The sequence below is a fragment of the Acanthaster planci genome, linkage group LG16, assembly GCF_054643075.1.
Source record: "Acanthaster planci isolate LZ-2023a linkage group LG16, COTS_SCS, whole genome shotgun sequence".
In the NCBI taxonomy this organism is placed as follows: Eukaryota; Metazoa; Echinodermata; class Asteroidea; order Valvatida; family Acanthasteridae; genus Acanthaster; species Acanthaster planci.
In genome coordinates, this window is record NC_141792.1 from 11,647,472 (window position 1) to 11,668,229 (window position 20,758).

At 42.0% G+C, this 20,758-nt stretch overlaps 1 protein-coding gene across 1 annotated transcript in view; it reads right to left on the reverse strand.

The window, feature by feature from the left end:
- The window catches only part of LOC110979196 (calsyntenin-1-like), a 59,639-nt gene extending 40,326 nt beyond the window's left edge, over positions 1-19,313 (reverse strand). The window contains 4 exon segments of the mRNA XM_022234795.2: positions 1,347-1,564; positions 2,218-2,530; positions 19,165-19,264; positions 19,266-19,313. Coding sequence (XP_022090487.2) covers positions 1,347-1,564; positions 2,218-2,530; positions 19,165-19,264; positions 19,266-19,298 — 664 coding nt within the window. The 5' untranslated portion in view covers positions 19,299-19,313.
- Between the last annotated feature and the right edge of the window lie 1,445 nt (positions 19,314-20,758).

The window sequence follows — 20,758 nt, forward strand, 5'->3', positions numbered from 1 at the left end:
TCTCCCCAGTCCGTATTTGATTATTGCATTACCTTTGTATTAAGAAGTGATGGGAAAAAAAAATCCATCCAAGTGTGCAATCTTACCGTACATGTACAATGTGGCGTACAACGTACACTCCACGTACACGCATGTTTCTGACTACAAAGTCAACCTGTCCTAATTCCAATTATACATGCAAAGAATTTCAACCCTCATATCAATGAGAGCCCCGAAGCATTTCCTGCTGAAATTCAAGCGGCGAAATATGCCAACGTACGAAGAAAACAAAATGCAGGAGCACACACTCAAAAAAAACAACAAAAAACTTCAGGGCAGAACGCATAATTGATCAACGAAGGAGCCCCCGCCCAACGCCGCCACAAGGAAACATTTGTGCAACACAGCCCTTGTCCTTGGCAATTTTATGGATGACCCTCTTTTTTTGTTTTTCTCTCCTTCCCGGGTGATTGCTAAGGAAGGAGGGTGGGCAGGGGGGGTGATCGCTACATTCATGCACCTCTGGCAAATTCTGTGCGCCTGACTGCCTTGTGCCTTTTTTTTTTTTCACATCAATTCATGCCCTCACCCTTTCACACAAGACTGGCTCTAATAAAGCTTAAGCCCTATGAACTAATACGATTGCCTAGCCCTAATGTGATAGTGCGGCGTGGGCTGTGCGCCTGACGTGCCGGCCGCTCGCGCCATTGCAAATGACAAAAACAGAGAGAACAAAACAGAGGGAACCGCACGAAAGGCATCGCTGATTGAGAGAGATATGATAATAAATCCGGCTGAGCTCTGGCGGTTTGTCTTCAGAGGGGGAGACGAGCGACGTGTTAAGAGGTACATCTTCCCTTAACCGGCGAGCGTTGCCGGGCAAGAACGGGATGGGACGTGGCAGTTATCAGCGTGTACATGTACGTGCATTCGATGGAGGAACGGATCATTAGTTTGAGGTTATTTTGTTGATATTGTCACAGCACTTGGCGGACCACCCCGGTGCCTGGGCGGGGAAGGACATCAGCACACAGACTTGGACTTCGTGAACCAGCTCATGTGGACTCCTTTCCAACTGTTACCATATTAAATTGCACAGGGCTTTTTGACTGTTCAGGGATCGTGTTTACCGGGAGACTTTGCAGGAAATTGAGGGAAGGGGTGCCGGGGGAGGGGGAGAGACAGGATGGGGGCTTAAACCCACTCAGACTAGAAAAAAAAAAAGGCTCTCTCCATGTTGATCCAAAGGACCTTCTGATTTTGAGGGTAAAATCTCTTTCCCTCAGTGATTTACATCACAGAATGCTCTGCGTAGCTGCAGACGCAGCCCAAAGACAAGCAACCACTATCGCCGCACTACAACTTACCGTCAAAGCCGACAGCAAAGGGCACTGTGGATCCGTCCCTGGTGCTGATCTCGTACTGGCATATCGTGGAGAACGCTGCCGAGCAGTCGCTGTCCCTGGCCTCCACAGTCACGACGTTCTCTTCCGCAATGCCCTCCAACACCATGCCTGAGTAGCTGCTCTTGACAAAGTGCGGCGGGCTGTCATTGCTGTCATTGATGACAATGTGGACTTCAGTCCTAAGACAAATTTCCATTAAAAGGGAACATGAGACTCAAACTTCAATCATACAGTGTAAGATTCAACTTCCAAGGATGTAACCATACACACACCATGTACAATGTACATGTAAATACATGTACATGTATGCAGTCCTGAGAACCTATAAAGAATACCCTTAGTACTGAAAACTTTCCAATTCAATGTCATACTTTATTTATATCTTAAGTTCAACCAAGACACAATAATAGTTTCCATAATATCATGTTATGCAGCCCATTTTGCAAACAAAAACTCACAAGATGAAAAGAAATGGATTGTGTCCAGGTGAAAGTTAAGATGTACATGTACATGTTGGGTTCTTCCCGGAATCTACCGGTACATGTACATTGTAATATACAGCAGGTTAAAATATAAGTTGTGACCCACCGTACCCAAACCAAGCTCAAGTGGATAATTTTTATGTTTGACAGTTCCTTTCCCCTGCCATTAGTTTTCATCCTTAAAAGTAAACTTTAGGACAAATCTGGTCTGCAGAAAGCTTTCGTGGTCACAGGCAGTTCTGAAATTTCAGAAATAAGCACTGTTCCGATGTGTACTGGTGTCATTCCCAAGATAAGAGCTACATGGTTTTAGAATGCTGGGTCAGGCATGCTGAGGTCAAATGTCTGACCTATGTGACGTTTTCTGTGGCCTTCCGCCATCCAGGGCTTGGACGCTGAACTGCCAGCCCGCCTGGCTCCTCTCGCAGTCCAACGACTGTGGGTCCACCGCCCTCAGGACCGCTTGTCCCTGCCCGCCCAGTGAGACAGTGAATGGCACGTCCGCTTCCGGGTCCAGGCGATACTCCACGATCTCGCCGTTTGGCCCCGCGTCATCATCCCGAGCTATCAGCTGGGGGTGGATGCTGACTTGGCCGCTGGTCTTGTTGACCTCACCATGGTAGATCCTCTCGGTAAAGTACGGCTTCGTGTTGGTTGTGTCTTCTGGAACAGACCGGACAGAGACAAGGAAAACAAAAAAAATTAGGCAAGCTGAAGGTCAAAAGGTCAACACACCAAGTCAAAGGTTGATGTCTGAATTAACTGGCTAAGGCTAGGACTTTATATGTGTCTTTGTTAAGTACAAAAACTGCAGCAGCTACAGCTGTACCTAGAAGTTTCTATAATCTTTAGCCATAGCCACAACTTCCACATAATACAGCCTTCCATCTACATGTATGCTGCAAGAGAATATGTAACAGTACATGTACATGAACATTGCTCCACTTCAAACAAATATACGTGACCCACTAAACCAAAATGAGTCACATGTCGCCAGAGCCACTTTTGAGTAAAATGCCTTCGAAAGAATCTTGCACAGTGTTTCAGCAATAGGAATCCTCAACATTAAACGTCTACACAACATCCTTTCTCATCAAACGAAACTGAGTGACACCTCAACAGAAAGAACTCAAATTCCTCAGTCGAAGGTAAAGTGAAACTCAAAAGTGGCTCTGGTAACTCAATATTCACGTTTGCAGAGCAGGTCACATACACATGTACATGTACCAGTATGTGGCCTTCTATGAGACATAAGTGTCAATGTCAGCCAATTTTGAGTTTTAATTAACTTGAAAATGCAAACTGCAGCTCTTTGTTTTAATGATGATGTAATGTATCCATCAATTACGCTGCCTGATGAAAATGGGACACTGTACCGGTAGATGAGAGCTGCTTAAGGTTCTAACTGTTTTATTATGTGAAGGAATTTTCAAGGCTTCCGTCTCACTTTCGCAATCCAATTCAAAACACTTTTAATCTTTCCATTCAAGTCTTTTACAAAGTACATGCACCGGTACAAACTGCTCGGGACACTTGCCAGCTTAAGAAAAATTGAAAAATACACTCTGTATGTTCATTGTTCTTTTAGACTGCAATAATAATTACATATGTATTACTAAATACAAAACCCACTTCACAGAGAGACACATCAGTGGAATGTGGTGCGAGGACTTTCTCAATCCCAGGGCAATTTTTTCCTTCCCAACTTGTCCCTCTGGACCTTTATAAAAATCTTACAAGTTGCTGCAGTTAAAGTTCAAAACAATATCACAACTGTTTTACCCGAGGCATATTCTCTGGGAAAAAAATGGCAACATTTTGAAACTTAATGGCACAGCGATACAATGACCCCCCAGAAAGACAGTGGAAAGACTGCACTTATACCTTGCAAGTCTTCTGAGACATCCCGAATGCCGGCAAATCACGGACTATTTTTAGACAACTTTAATTTAATACAAATGTAGGTCAGTCAGGGGGGGGATGACAGGGTGCAGTGCCAGACTATTTTAAAAAGGCCAGGAAGTCATTCATGAACACATGACTGGTAGCGATGACGGGCGATGCGGTGCTGGGTCCAACCCACAGGCTGTGCCTTGCTACAAAAGGAGGAAAAGTGACAGAGTCTGGGTTGGCCACAAAAAAAATTACTGAACTGCATGTGTTCTCAAACTAGACTTGTCACCAACAGGTACATGCAGAGCACATGTGTGACAGCTGTAGGCAATTATGACACAGTATTTACAGGTAGTTACTAGTATGTTCAGCAAATTAACAAGTTTTCTATTCTCACAGACTGGGTGCTTATTACTGGGGTAAGCTTTCTTCATTGGAAAGGCACTGTCGTTTGGGTCTCTGGGGAGATTTGCCTCTCTCCCTGCGAATCATAATAAATGAACTTCCAGAAAAATTATCTACATGTATGTACTATTCTACTGTGTAAAATGTTACTTTTGAGTCATTTGTAGTGATTATTTTACCAAAATTTGCGCAAGTTTCGAAGTAACTAACGTTTGTCTTAACTTCATGGGGGAAAAATCCAGAACTCGCCCCAATGTCTGACAATCCCAATTACACTGTAATTGAAAAGATCTTCAAAATATTGCAAACCACGCCATCACTATACACGCTAATGCTCAAAACCAGTTCTTACGGTAGCGGTACATGTAAGTTGTGCACATGTACCGGTAGAAACATCTGACCTCTGAAATGCATGCAGATCTACTGAAAAATCTTCAGGGTTTCTGTTTAATTTATTCAGGAATAAAAGTTCTACAAGATACTGCTATCATACATGTACATGTACTGTACAATGTACATGTACATATGAAACAAAAATGGGTGGAAACCTTTCGATTCTTGAAACTAGAACGATTTCTGCCAGACTAACTGCAAGTCACTGCCTGCTCCCTGATGTCTGTCTACTGTCTAGCCGCAAATGTCCTGTCCCTACAGAGCACAGGATGTGAAGAAATGACACCCAACACCGCCCATTAGAGGGCAGCGTATTAGATTCACTGAATGTGTACATCAAACTTGAACACTGGGCAAAAATGTAGAAGCTGCAATCGGTACAAGTTCGTGCCAAGTCTGCAGAGCAATGCTCCATGAGGAAACTGTAGCAGGGTGAATGTACATGTAGTTCATACATGTGTGCTGATTGTGTACACCTTAGAATTTTCAAGACGGCCATTTTGTACATCAACACCGCTGGATGCTCTATACATGTACATGTAATATGAACCACGCATGTACATGTACCAATACAATGTACATGTACGTCTATGTACATGTATATTTGTGTACATGTACCTAAAATTTAACCCTCCTATGCTGAAGTCACTCTTTGGGTCACTTGGTGAACACCTCAAAGAAGCACAGCTGTGTCATGTTGTGCACTGCACCAACATGCAAGGGAGTGACCTTGCATGTGTGCTGTAAAACCAAAGGAGGGTTTTTTAAGCACTAGTACGTCTGGAGTAAATTCAACTTTGTCCTGGTTGGACATGTAGTTTTACATGTATTTCCGGGCCAAGAACCGGTGCAAGAAGCGATCTACATCTGCAATTGACACTGAGATACAATTTCTGAGAGCAACTTCCATTAACTTTGAGACCTTTCCAGGGAGAATCCATTTTCAATTTAGGTTTCACAACTGTAAACCAAGAACCACCAGTAAGCTACCAGTAAAACAAACAGTCCAATGTACATGTACATGAGTGTACAAGTACATGTGCTGTACATACGTACTGTACACGTACATGTGTGCATTCTCTGCATGTAGGAGTAACAGTGCTGGGGAAAGTCAGGTGGATTTGGTTGTCACAAGAAGGATCATAAGATCAACATGTGCGGCGTTGGACTCTGATCCTGGGGCGTGTTAATTCATTGGAGAAAAAAAGAAACCTGCTTACAGTATGTTCATATGTACCGGTACTTGTATGTATGTTTATTCCAGAAATTAGGGGGTCCAAAAGTGTGCATTTGTTGTCTCCCTGTTACATCTGACCTTTGTCCTTTGACATGGAAATATCACCAGAATTGATTTGAAAATATTACTATTTGTTTGGCAGGTCATTTGCATTAATTCATCAATCTTTGCAATTAGAAAATGTGTTCCGAATTTACAAAATCATACGTCAGATGTGACAGGGACATGGAAAAAAAATGGACCCCAAATACCCTTATCACTGTTCATGTGTATCACTGTATATTTACCACAATGAGCACAAGAACTATGGCAGTACAAGTACCATACAGTATTACACAAACTTCTTGCCAATTTGCCAAAAAGACACAATAATCTGGGAATTTGGTGCCCTTGTTGAAAGTGCACATTTAAAGAAGTGATTGAAAGTTCAAGTGTTTAATAAGGGCAAGGCCACCTGAGCCGCCATGACTGTATTGTTCCAAGGCAGCCAATTACTGCAGTACATGTAACTAAAAACAAACAGGTGTTTTTTTGCGGCATGAGGATATGAGTGTTAGTGACAGGTTGTGTTACGGAGTGGGACCTTGCGTACACACAATACACACTGCCACTGATGTTCAAAAACCACACGTACGGTACGTACGGTGCCAGGCTCTAATTTCATAAATCACAGGTCATTCAATTGCCAAGCATTTTATTCCGGAAATAACAATGTTGGTGACAAAGGGAATCAAGTTCTACTTGACAGTGCTGACCAATTTTAGTATGCTTTCCAATCTGAAGCAGCCCCCCCCAAAATAAGAAAAGAAAACTGACAAGAGTTGACATACATGTACATGTAAGCCAAATGGTAGACCTACGGTGGCTACTATATCCTATGTACACACATGTGCAGTAACACATGTGCATACATTTACATGAACACTGTACATGTACAGTACATGACTTGTGTAAAAATACATGAGATTGTGCGATGTACAATTATACACAGACAGGGTGTGGGCCTAGAGGTTTTCTCACCTCTGACCGGATTCCAACCTATATGTACCCTGTCTCCCTGATCTTAACTGAGTGAGAAGTCTCCTTTGAGTTTTGAGCCAATGTCTGGAAGTTTCAACCAGGAGGAATTGAAAAGGCTGGTACCAGTACCTGATGTCAGCTACCGGTACATGTAGACTGAATACTAAGTCTTTCTCCAACAATTCATTGGGTAGGAAAGCTCCTCTACAGCCCTTTCGTGACTCTCTTTTTTTTTTTGGTATAAAAACATGTTTGATATGGGTACACCAATGCTTTATTTCTCAACCAAAGTCTCCACTTCAGTCTAAGCCAAGGCTGCGGCAATCCATTCCAGTGCTAAGCCCATTTCCCATCAGTAATGAGGTCTCTATTTGAGTAGCCTGACCAGAACCAACACAGACGATCACAAAAAAAGCACGTATGAATACCGCTCGCTGTCACAACATCAGGACTTTGCTATTGTATGGGGCGACCGGTGGTATTGATTGCTCAGAAAACACCTGTGCCGATATGTAACTGCGAATTAATTCCGCTCGGCCAAAGACCGTCTATAAAGTGATCTGGAAACTGCGGAAAGCCACTTCCTGTTTCTCAGTTCAATACTTCGCTTACTTTTTTGTCTGATTCTTTGAACAAAGGCAAACGTACATGTACACGTACGGTACTTGCCCACCTCTGTACATGTATACTGATCATCTTGTCATCACCAGTACTTGATTATGTGCGGCTGTCTTTTACATTCACTGTAATTGTGAAACAAGTTACTGAGACAGGCTTTGAATGTTAAATTGTAGGACCTCCATCAATCAAAAGCTGGGCTTTCATATATCAACTGAATAGTTGATATACGGAATAGAGAGACTCACAATGTGTTAAAAATGTAAGCAGTGTGACTGTTAAGTGCTTGCAATTTCAGTCAAGAAAAAAATTCAGCTTTCCTAGAGGAGCACAGCAATTTAGCAATTAAAAATTTTTAAAAAAATTTAGGAATAAATCCAATGTACACATACATGTAGCATGAACCAGAGAAGCTACATGTACATGTATCTCAGCGGGACTTCTTGAGCGGTGTTTGTTCTGCAAATCGTCAACAATAGCACTCGGCCTGGGCCCACACAATAGACACCAGGGGCAAGTGGCCGATTCAACTCAATGGCAGGGGGAGGGGAAAAGATTGGGTGTACTGCAGCGAGGTAATTTGATGGCAATGTACTCTGTGCCGCTCAAGGGAAAAAATGATGAGTGGGCCTGTACATGTACCGGTACAGTACGTGCGTGAAAAATACATTGTGCATATGGGCGATTCTATAAATTAGGGGTCCAACTTGGGGACATTTTGGGGCCCTGTTACATGTGGAGCCATTCAACTTTTCTTCATGTAAAATTGTAACAGCATTATCAAACATTGTGCAGATTGAACTGTATATTGTACAGGAAACAATGTAATCCTGTTTTATCTACAGAATGTGAACAGTACCAATATTAGTTCCATCCAGAAAAGTTGAATGGTTTCACCTGTAACAGAACACCAAAATGTCCCCAAGTTGGACCCCTAATTTATAGGGGTCCAACTCGCTGCACCCCTATGTACAATGTACATGTATGTACGGTATTAACAGTGTATAAAGAAAATACATAATGGTATTTATGGTACATGTACAGAGTATACTGCTGTCATTTACTTCAGAACAAAGATGGAACATGTAAAGAACCCTTCATTCAATCATTTCCAATCACTGAAGTCAATCACTGATCCCGTGTATGGGGGTACACCTATACATGTACATTACAATTTGACAATGCGCTGTTTTGATTGAATATTTCAAGCCACAAGCAAGAATCCATACAATATTACCAGAATTGGTCAACTTGTGGCTTGGAGTCCTTTGCAATTATCCATGCGCATGTGTAGGGAACAATTATGCGGGTCAAATCAGGTCAGGGGAAATTTTCAAAAAAAGGTCTGAAACTTGAAACATCTCTCCCCAGCAGAGACAGTGCATGGTGTCCCCCCCCTCTCTTCACATTTTGAAGCACTTGACATTTAAAGGGAGGTATCGCGTTACCGGTACTTTTACAGAGAAACAGTCACTAATGGAAAACTCCAGCACAGAATGGATACTCCCGAAGTCAAAACTGCTTCGGGTCTTCCGATAACACAGCAATTTATTTTCTTCTCTGGCCCAAGGACTTTGAGGATGGAATGGATAGGATGGACGCAGCTACATGTACCGGTACAACCATTGCCTCCGGTCATTCCCTGTCCCCTTGACATTATACGTGTACCTGGGTTCCAGCAGAAATGTGCGAACCAAACCCCAGGACTTACTCAGGACTTTCCACGACTAAAATACACGAAAGACACTTTCCTTGACATTTACTGCCATTTTGCACAGAAAAGTTGTTGGAAAACTGCCATGTATCGGTAGCAATTATCACAGACTGACAAAGATACCGGGTACAGTCGCATGTACGAGATACCGTAGGCTGTACATGTAAATCTCTCAAATAATCTTCTGTTACATGAAAGACGATCCAGCAAAATAACCCTTGACCAATCTCAATCATTAAGTTGATATCCAAGAGTTTTCCACGTTTCTTCAGGACAACGTTTTTCCAGGATATTCCCTGACCGTGGGAACCCTGACGTGTACATGTACACTTTCAAATACAGTTCACCCCTAACGACCAGTACCGCACACTGCTTTGCTAAGTTAAATGCAGCCCTACTGAATCCGACAGAATCGACCAATTATCATTTGTCTCTACTCTGACCAGGATGTATAGTTACACAAAGAAGCACACGTAATGTACATGTACAGGTACACTTCTCCTTGAATGGTACGATCGGCACTTCAGAGTGAACAATTTAAGCTCAGCATTTCCACAACTTCAGGAGATTTCAGCAAGCAGGCGAAGAGCAGATGTTTTGTCGGCAAGCAGAGAGGTCACATCAGGTCACATCATCCATGATGTCGAGGTTTCCTGCCAATGAGAATATGCACAAAGCCTGGGAGAGAGTCTGTCTTGATCCTTTTCCCCAGATCTTGTCAGCTCTACAGAGCTAGTGCCGAAAACCCTGTCCAAGAATCCGACCGGAATCATTCCGCCATCTGGACGTGCATAACACTCATCCAAAGCAAAACGAGATAACAATTTGGGTCAAATTTGCTCTTTGATGGCTTAATGCTCCAAGTGAATGGCCGGCCGAGATGACAAATGGGTGAAGATGACGCCTAACAGGCATTTCTGGAACAGTTCTCAATCGTTCACTCCAGAGGTTGAGTCCCAGTTCTTGATACAGGAACACTTTCAAACTGGCTGAAATTTTAATCTCAACAGTCCTAGGCCGAATGTCCAAGACGGGACTGGTACACACAGTATGTGGAGAATGGGTTGGTCTGTACATGTATGTTTGTAAATGTATGTACTCAACAAACAATATAAATTATAATGCAAAAGTAGTAGATATGAGCACACAGTGTACATGTACATCTCTATAGATAATGCAAATACATGTGTACATGTACGTGCTTTCCAGGGAAAATAGGTGTCTCTGAATGGTTCATGTTGTCATTTTCTTGGACTCTTTGCACTGTAAATCAGAGTTCCTGAGGGGTCTCATTTTTAATGTACATGTAGCGTCAAAAATACAGGCACAACTCCCAAAACATAGCGGTACCGATACACGTACATGTGAAATGCTAAAATTCTGATCTCAATAAACAGGGTGCATTTCTGCCACTCAAAAAAGAAAACAACGACAAACAAACTTTTAAAAATCTTAAAAAGCAGTTTCACGGATCTGTTTGTAGCGGCAACTAGAGAGAATATTAGCTTTTGTGTAAAGATGAATATACAGCCAAATAAATACACATTAACTGCCATGGGATTTGCACCAGGCTTTAACAAAGTGTGTTTGGCACCTCTACTGAGATTTTGTACAATATCTTGAACAGAGAGTCAATTTGCAGCACTGCCAGGGCTCAGTTCTGTTTCTCAGAGGAGTAAGCCTGAGGATCTCATTACAAGAAACGGAAGATTGGTAATTTTCTCACTTTGAAGTGCCAGGAAAAGAATTTGATCGGCAAAGATGAGACAAAAGTGACAAATAAAAGACGACGACGATGCCTTCTCAACGGCTTGATGCAGTATTCCTCGGACAATAAACAACCTGAAAAGTTCAACCCCAAACGAGATGTCTTCACATACAAGTCAAGCAAACGATACATGTACATGTACATCATGTACATGTACCGGTCACTGGGATAACTGCACATGTGTGCATTTCTAATGCAGTAACACATTCATATTGGCAAAGAGATAAGAAAAAAAAATTGTTCAGGATTAAAGAGCATGACTTAAACCCGGGCTTCAAGGCTGACGGTAAATTAGCATAGAAATTTACTGTCCAGTTCGTTAACATGGATCTCTTCTGAGTGTGATGTATGTATGTAATTAGCACATCCTATGAACTCTTTGAAATGCCTGAGGTCAACACGTACCGCACTGACACCGTCTCATTATGCACAGTTTCAAATGAGTCATCCGCATCATAGCTAATCGCAAGATGAGTAACCGTGGCAACCTGGTGACACCGTGGGGCAAAACTGAGTGTTGTGGGGCAGGACTGTGGTGCAATCCTCACCGGCTGTTTGTCACTTTGATGCGCAAACAAGAAAAGCGTTTCGAAAAGAAGCGTACCGTCCAATAAGAAACAGCCCAGGGGAGGGAGGAAGGGAGATGACCTGCCCAAAGTTCATGAGCAGAATGGAGTAACAATCCCTATGCTGGAACAGTGTTAAACCCATTGAGAGTGGACACGGTGTGACAGGCCCTACATCTAACCGGAGTCTCTCTTGTGTTTTTGCAGTAGCCTGGAAGCGGTCCTAGCAGAACTCTTTGCGAGGTTACCCAATTTACAGCCGCCCTCTCCTGTGCATCCTGGGGCGACGGCCAAATTGAATTTCAGTCCTTAATTTGTAGGATCCATGCAAGGCGCGCCATGCTGCACCATCACAAGAGAGCTTTTCCGTACATGTACCAGTATGTCACTCCTGCATCACAAGGGTCACGGACGCTTCAAGAAAATGACTGTCCGATTTGTCTTAAAATGTTACATGCAAACCAAACATGTGCTCGTACCTGTACGAATATACATGTACACGTATCTACACATGTGACCAAACTTGTATTTATTTAGTTATTTTGTTAATTTACATGTAAAAGAACATACATGTGCGTACATGTATGCACATGTTCTTATTTGTACAGTACCTACCGGTATAGTACCCCAGTACAGGTACATGTACAACGTACATGTACCTGCTGAATGCTGTACCAGTACCATACCGTACATGTTTTCAGAGTCCGTACTTCATTATTCAAGAACGTTTCCAGCCCATCATGTTTGCTGTTCATCTCTGAACATCTATGCAAAATTAATGGCCACCCAAACAAGACAGTTTCCCGATCAATTTACCACTCAAGCCAATCTCACACTGGCCAACAAGTTACCCCCCTTCCCACCAGTTAATTGATCCACCTTCCATTCTTCCCCCAACAAAGGGACGAGCCTGTCTTATCCTGTCCTTGTCTCCAGGAGGGCCACATGCGCCACCCATCCTGTTCGATCCCAGAGATGCCGAATGCCAAAAAAATGGTGGGCGGCCCAATCAGGAGATTGGTGCCATTGTGGTAGGAATTACAGTACCGGATGTTTGACCATGGCTTGAAAAACATTGGCAAGCAACTACCTACAACAGTGAGTCATCCAGGTCGATTGCTTCCCATTCACTCATTCTTCAGAAAGGGGCAAGAAGAAGTGGGCATGCATTTTGTAATCTCTCCCACTAAGGCTTAGCATGATGCTAATCTTAACCTGCTGACCAGGCACATCAGGCTAATTACACTTAGCTTACAGCACGCTGACAAATCAATCACTTCATGGCCTGGCACCGTACACCATCACTCATGAATGCAATGTTCAGGAACCCCAGCCTTGTGCACAAAATTCAACTGTACAATGGTTGACACAAAATGGCCACCCTTTGACCAACAGTTCCTCTGAACTCAAACAGAGAAGGAATGAGCAATACAATGTAATGGTTTTTGTCTTGTGATGAATACACACGTACTTCTTAACACCGCTGAAACATCACTTTGTGTTTATGGCTCTTTTTAGGGTAGAGGAGAGTCTGGACGTGTGGGTCAAGCACTGAGCTGTTGGGCAATATGTACATTTAGGTTTAATGACAACACCTGTTCGTCTGCTGCTCACACTTGGAGATGGCGTACCCAACAGTGTACATGCATATATACATGTACATGTATACTGTACATACATGTACAGGTACATGTACATTTGAAAGCATGTTTATTTTCAGTGGTGCGATTAAAATTTACACGTTAAAGTAGTTTTTTTCTTGCAAACTCTATCCATATTAAAATGAGATTGAGATCATGTAGAAAAGCTTAGATTGCAACACTGACAGCAGAAATGAACAAATAACACTTAACAAATTTCACTTAACACAAACAGTATTGTAAATGAAAACGATTCCGATTAAATTACTGCTTGGTGATGCAATCGACTCCACATACATGTACATGTACCCATACTGATATGTCCTCAGGATACATGAACATGTACGTACGGGATACACACATGTACAGGTGCATGTGCATGTACACACATGTACAGGTGCATGCGGATGGAAGCACTTGTCAAAGTTCAATATTTATATTCATGAACAAATATGGTACATGTACACACAATCTGGTGGATCTCAGTGAAGCTGAAAACGAAAACAATTTCGATCAGCTGATCTGCAAGGAAGTGACGCAGATTCCTCTTTCTGTGGTCTTTTTTTAGGGCACCACAGGGAAATGTTCCCGTATTGCGAACCAGCACATGACGCTTACGACAGTCCAATAGATTCATCACTTTGATAATTACGGTAAGAAGTAACGTGTTATCAGGGAAAACACTGGGACTTCCCCAAGCTCTCATTTCACTGATCAATGAAACTAAAAGCCTTAAATATCAGAACAGTACACAAACGATGTGCATGTACATGCAAACTGCTGAGGCACTTGCAGTTTCATTACATGACGCAATCGAATGACTCAGAGCCGGAAAAAAACTTACACACTTTCGCATTTTGTACACATGTACAGGGTGCATGTGTACAATGTACATGTTCATATAACTGTCATCACATGTACCGTAACCTGAATGCATATACATGTACATGTTCATGCATAGGATACTTTGCCATTTTTAAAATTTATTTCACCTGGACACAGTGGGTTAATTAACAGCACATGAAATATGCAGCTACATGTAGGGTTTGCATAAATGCACTTGTCTGTATTTTTGCTTTTTTCCCCCTTTTTTTTCCCTTCGTGCAGTACAAATGCTTTTCAGGAACTCTGGTGACAAGAGAATCAATCAAGCGGTAAGACTGCCAAAAGTCAGTCCGCAATTGCTCTTTCTGGTCTCCAAGGTGATTTGAAGCACATTTTAGTCACGGTCGGTGATTTTTGTTATACTCCTGTTGTTCGTTTGCAACGGGTGCGTGGGAATCAGTCATGGGTGAAAAGCCAAGAGTAACATCTGGTGCTGGAATGAACATACATGTACATGTATGAATATTTGACTATTATGCTAAGCAGTCTGATGCCAACTCTTTTGTGTAGTTGGAAGTTCTTTGCTCGCTGTCCTGAGCACTGTTCTCCGATTCTCGTCATGTAAAATCTTTCTTCACAAGCTGCACGCATCGCGAAATGTTCCTGAATACAATTTCTGCTGATCATGTAGGCCTGCATGTTGCTGATACATGTCACACTCACAACCTAGTCAGGACCAGGCAAAGGTGCAGCTATGTCAATCATGACAGGAATGGACCAGTCCAACTCCCCAAGCGACAATGTACAGCCCTCAATGGAAGGTCATGTGCAATGCATTCATCAGGTTTTCCGTCACCTTGGAAAAACTTTAAATATGCGGACGACAAAATTCAATTGCACCAGTAATGCAGTCCATATGGTTCCATTTTTTTTGTCACTGCATAACTACCGGTTCATGGGTACAGTGTACATGTACCGGTAGAAACACTTGTTCATTATCATAAATATGAATTTTTCACTCTTTTCGTCCCGTAAAAATATTTTACAGCCTACATAAAAGCAAAAATTCCACACGCAGATTAACTAACTGCAGGTAAATGAGCAGTAAACATGTACCGGTACATTCACCATCCAACCATTATTCCTCAGATGTGGGCCGACAATTGATGCAAATTAAACTACATGTAGTCCTTCATTAAAAATGCAAGTACATGTACATACACGTACATGATACATGTACGACGATCCACTTGGTATGGGGGTGTAATCTGTCCTTAGTAACTGTACAGGTACATGTAGTAGCCAGATGACAAATCTCCGAGTGTCCTTTCCACTAGGACTAGACAGCCGGAAAGCCAGAGTGCATTACGTCACCCTTGACCCTTCCCTGCATGTCACATGATACCAGTGACATAGTGATACTACATGTAGTTGTGGAGTTGTCCTCCAGACGCATAGGAATTCACTTCCATGATTCATCACTTGGCTGAGGTAGCAAGACTGACTGTGATCTTGCCTTGGCTGTCTCTCCATCTCTCCCCTTGCTGGTTCCTCCAGCAGACTCCTGATTGTTTTGTTGCTTTGTCAAGTTCAAAGGCTCCCTCCCTTCCACCTTTGCTTGTGGTCAGATTGTGGCTGGCCTTGCACCTAAGTGATCTGCTTGTGTAGGTTGACCCATTTCTCTTTGCCGTAGGTCCTAAAGAAAAGGATGAGTTATCCTTGCTTCTCAGCTGAGTACAGTGGGCAATCATTATCCGGAAGTCCATCCTGCAGCTTCCATTAATGATGCCAAAGAAAAGAAAATGTGTCTTTCCACTAACGTGAATGCCTCCAATGATCACCTTCTTTTTCCTTCTGATTTCACTAATCCTTTATCTCAAGACATTTGTTTTTGGCTAGGGACCATTGGAAACGAAACAAATTTATTGAAATTCCTATCAATTCTTTTAACCCTAACAGTTCTGAATAAAATTTGGCCAACAGTACTCAGTACTACAAAATGCTAAGCAGTAGTCTGAGCCTGAAGGACCTAGCGCTACAAATGACTACTTCTGGCTAGGGCACCCTCCATTGTTACTTATACAGAGAACAATAAAGCCATGCATTCATAGTGCCATAGCACTGTGTGGTCCATTGTCTTATCTATTGTGTTTTATGGCTTCAGAGAACAATAAGATTATGTCTTCTTACAAGCGACAGCACTGAATACCACATTTTACTCCTAAGTATTCAGGGCTGTTAGGGTTAAACTTTCAAGGGACTTCAAGCCCTGAGTCAAAACTGTCAAGTAAAGGTTGAAGCTGGGTTCTAAACGTACAATGTTACATGTACCTTCCTATTCAAATCCCGCACAAATCCTCTGCAACCTATGCCAAGGATTTCTAGAATCACACAGAAAAAAAAGTTTATTAGTCATAAGGATGCTGGGCCACGTCTCAGCTGTGAACATTTGAAGCGTTTATCGGCGGCTTTCTGAAAATATAGTGCGTGACGTGCAGACAGGCGCTGTCATGGAAGGAGTGGACGCACGATCACTTCAGGGGTCACTTCAGCTGCTGCTGATTCTGTTAATGGTTTGGGAAATCACTACGCACTGACAAGCGCAGTAAATTAAAAAAAAGGCCGACCACCTCACAGAAACTGTGACAACTGGTTTCATCACAACCCGAGGTTTAAATGCTCTTCCATTCCAGAGTACATCAAAGACATTTATGATTGCCATTTGAAAATCCCTAGACTCCTGGGTACAATTAAAAATAGGATGGGAAAGCTGAAAGGAAATTCAATGACATTCCACTTTTCAAACACAGATGAACATCAGTACATCAGTACTAATGCAGGTACCGGTAGTTCAAGTTAATTTTAAGTTGTAATTTTAAGGTATTCAACTTTTCTTTTGACGCTGTTTCATTGGGTGTTTCTGCATTTGAATATTGTGTTATTTCACCATCCAAAGAGCCTTACACATGTGTTGTACACCGTGTGCTTCAAAAATCACCATGGGGATCACTACGTCCCTGAAAGGAATGTACAGTTTAGTGGAAGTTGCACAACAGGTGGAACATATGTAAACATCTTAAATTGACTGACACTTTGAACATGTCCACGAAGTCAATTACTCCAAAATCTGGACTTCTATAGCAAACTAAGAATCCAAGCCTCACACCTTAATGGATCTCTCCTCGCTCTGAATACAATGGTTCTAAAGGTTCCCGAGGCACCCCCCCTCCCCACAAAGTCCAAGTTTCACACGCTACCAGCTCCCCTAGGAACAGTGCAGGTTCAACAATGAGACAGGTTCATGTATATACATGTACACACAAGCACTTTTTACTTGGAGGTTAGCCAAACAAATCCGGGCGGTTACAATGGGTGCTTGCATGCAGCAGCTTGCATTCAGAGAACTGAACTGACGGTGAATCTGCATACAATTGAATGGGACAACTGGAAAACAGTGTAACTTTAATACTGGACGATTATCTCAGTTGTCACAAAATCAGAAATTATAAGATTTAAAGTTCATAAAAGTGCTGTAAGCTGCAGTGTACATGTAAAGTAATGATGAAAATATGCCAGGTTCTGATGACATGTACCAATGTACGTGCACATACATACATGTACCGGCACTAGGTACTGCAGTAATTTGTTCAAACTCTCCAAGGCAATGAGAAAGGAAGCTTCAAAAATATTCTAGGTTTCTCCACTGTAAATTAAGAACTGAAATCATTGGAAAATTCTCACACTTTCAAGGGGCATCAGGCCATGTAGTTAGGGCTGAAGTAAGCAAGCACTTTTGATTTGGTTTTGCCTTTTTAAAAACAAAAAACAAACAAAAACAGCAATTCTGTCCACTTACATGTAGGTTACATTTGTATAATCATCAGTTCCCATTAGCAGTGCACCAAGTTCTTCGAATGTGGTGTGACACCTGGGGTTGGCTGATAGAATGCCAGTATACATGTACGTGTAGTGTGTGAAATCAGGCCCACAAAGTGGTCAGACAAAACAGGCTGGATCGGTCAGTTTCATTCTACTTCCAAGGTCAATGGAGAACACACCCTCATTCTCACAAGTGTCGTAAGAGCAAAAACTAGAACTAAAACACCAACCGGGTTTCACTTTTTGGACTTTGCTTTTACACTTCCTTTGAACATTTTGTCCGACCATATCAGTTTTGATTAGACAAATAACAAAAGTGGTAAGAAAGCAGCCGACGCCTGACTGCACCGGTACTTTCACCCCTGTCTGGACAATCTCTTTGTACTGGTATGACTATCATCGGCTCAAGATCAGAATTGAAGATGACCAACAGAGATACAAGTTTGCCACTGCAAAATGTCAAATTGTTTCATGTTTGGTGGGAGACTCTTTCTGAGAGGGCGATTACACCCAGACGAACTGTGGTACACGTATACATCATTTCCAGAACTGATCCATGTTATGCCCTAACTATAGCATCAGTCCAACTATAATAAGCCATTTGCGAGTTAAATTTGAATAAAATCTGGTACACTGAGTTCTTTAAATTCACGTGAACATAACAACTTGAATTCTCCATACTAAAACCACTGTTGCTATACCTCGCGATTCAGGGAAAGCTTTTGCTTAGTTACATAAGAGACACCTTGCAACAATACACTGTTCTCAATGGATAAGAACGGCACAAAGGAACCAGTCCATTCAGAGATGGTGGTCGCTATGCAAAAGCTTGGCCCCGAATCACGAGGTATAGCAACAGAGTCTTTAGTCTGGGGAATTCAAATTGTTATGTTTCTGAGCAATCAGATAACTCAGTGTACCAGATTTTATTCAAATTTAACTCTCAAGTGGCTTATTGAGCCAGCCCAACTATAGCAGAGAATGACAGGTGTTCAGTGTGTGCATGTGACATTGTTCAATTATTCACTTATTCCTCCATTGTGTGTCCATTCAAGAAAAAACTAATTAATGGCAGAAAACCAAACGTTATCGCTTACAAATTTCCAAGACACCAAATTATTTGTTAATTATCGGCAGATTTGTCAGTCATGCATGCGAGCCTGCCACACACTACGTACGCATGTCCATCGTTCGTAGAAAAACTTTGAGACGGACATCATTTTCTGTGAACACACAGCAGCACGCTAGGCTGGGCATGGTCATTCCGATACACGTAGTCGTACGTGTACATGTACATGCAGTCGAAGCGTGAGCTTTGGTCGAGTCTTACCTAACTTACCTGAACAATTCACCCCACTTAGGGCAATTAATACGACCAGAAGGGCCCCACCTGCCCATCTACTCCTTCGTAACATCTCAGTATTTTCCTCAGCTCCTCTTGGTTCTTGTTTTTTTCAACGAAATATTCACCATAGAATTATATATCCAACCAGGCCCGTTCGTCGCGTTACGCAGAAATATGGCCGCACGTCGCTGTCATGCAGTGCAGGAAAGTCGGTCTCAAAAATAGACACAAAATAAGGTGACGTTATGGGAGAGCCCATTCAATCTGAAGGTGTGATGGTAACTCGAAGGGATTTCATAATGTACTTTGTGTTTAGTATCTCGTTTCGAATGAGTACATTACCACCAAGTGATAAACAACAACTATACATTCAGTAAACAATTCAGAGGGATGTGGATAATTTAGTTGTTGTTTCATATAATCTTATCTGATGCCTTGCATTTTCTCCACACTAATGTTCGGGCATCATCTTCTATTCGATCTTACCTGTTAGTGGTTGACCTTTAGTATTGATTAGCTTTTCCTCATTGTCATTTCCTTTACAACCTAGTGACAATTTGACGTAAGCTCAGTTTCACTCCTTTCTGGTCAAAGCAGTCGTGACAACGGAAGAAAAGCTTGCCATGCCATAAATGTACCAAACAGAAAGAAAGTGCAAGAATGATTTGTCTTTTGAACAGCGGAATGCTATTTATGCGTCATTATTATTATAACCTGCAGAGGGAGTAGGTGAGAAAACAGTAAGATCATTTAAGTGAAACTGAAGTACACCTGTTCAATGTTCTTTTGATAGCAAATTTATTTTGATTGATTTGGGGGGAATTATGATTTCGAAATTATGTCAACTGTCACAACTCGGGTTGCGTAAAGTTAAGCCTTTGACTCTGACGTTTTCATCGTTCTGTTTCATCAGTCAACTGTGCAGTTCGATCCACAATGGAGCGCACATCATAATGACCTCACGCATATTACCGAAATAACAATAAACTTGAACGAGAAGATCCGCTTATGACGTCATCAAAAGAATTCTGTGAGAAGCTCCGGTTTTACTGCAAAGATATGAGACGCCGTACTTTAACTGAAAAAAAATGTGGGGGGGGGCGATCGTTTGGATCATGACAGACAATACTGAATCCGTTTTAGTCGAAAATCGTTTGAATAAGAAATCCTTCCGTTTGATATTTGACAGGAGAACCACTGTTAATCCAGAGATGATATTAACTACATAAAGCTACCCCATCACCAACAGTTGTGGTCCATTTCTTCCTATAAAGAAAAAAAAAGGTTTCCGCAGGGGTTCAGTTTTTAACCAACGTTGCATTGGCACATTTTCATGTTTTTGTATGGGTTTGTTTTCATTTGTTACTGCTATCATTTTTGGATCTATAGATGGTGAGCATACCATCGTGTCACTTTTCAGTTTAATACGATCAAATAAAGCAACAACAAATTCAAATGCATGTTATGGACTTCTTTCTAGGCAGTGATTTTTCTTTCACATGCAGCGTTCCATTGTAAGCGTCTGTTTTTCCTGTGCCACCTTCAACACAGCAGGTTAAACCCGAGCAAGGCCACACACCATTATAAT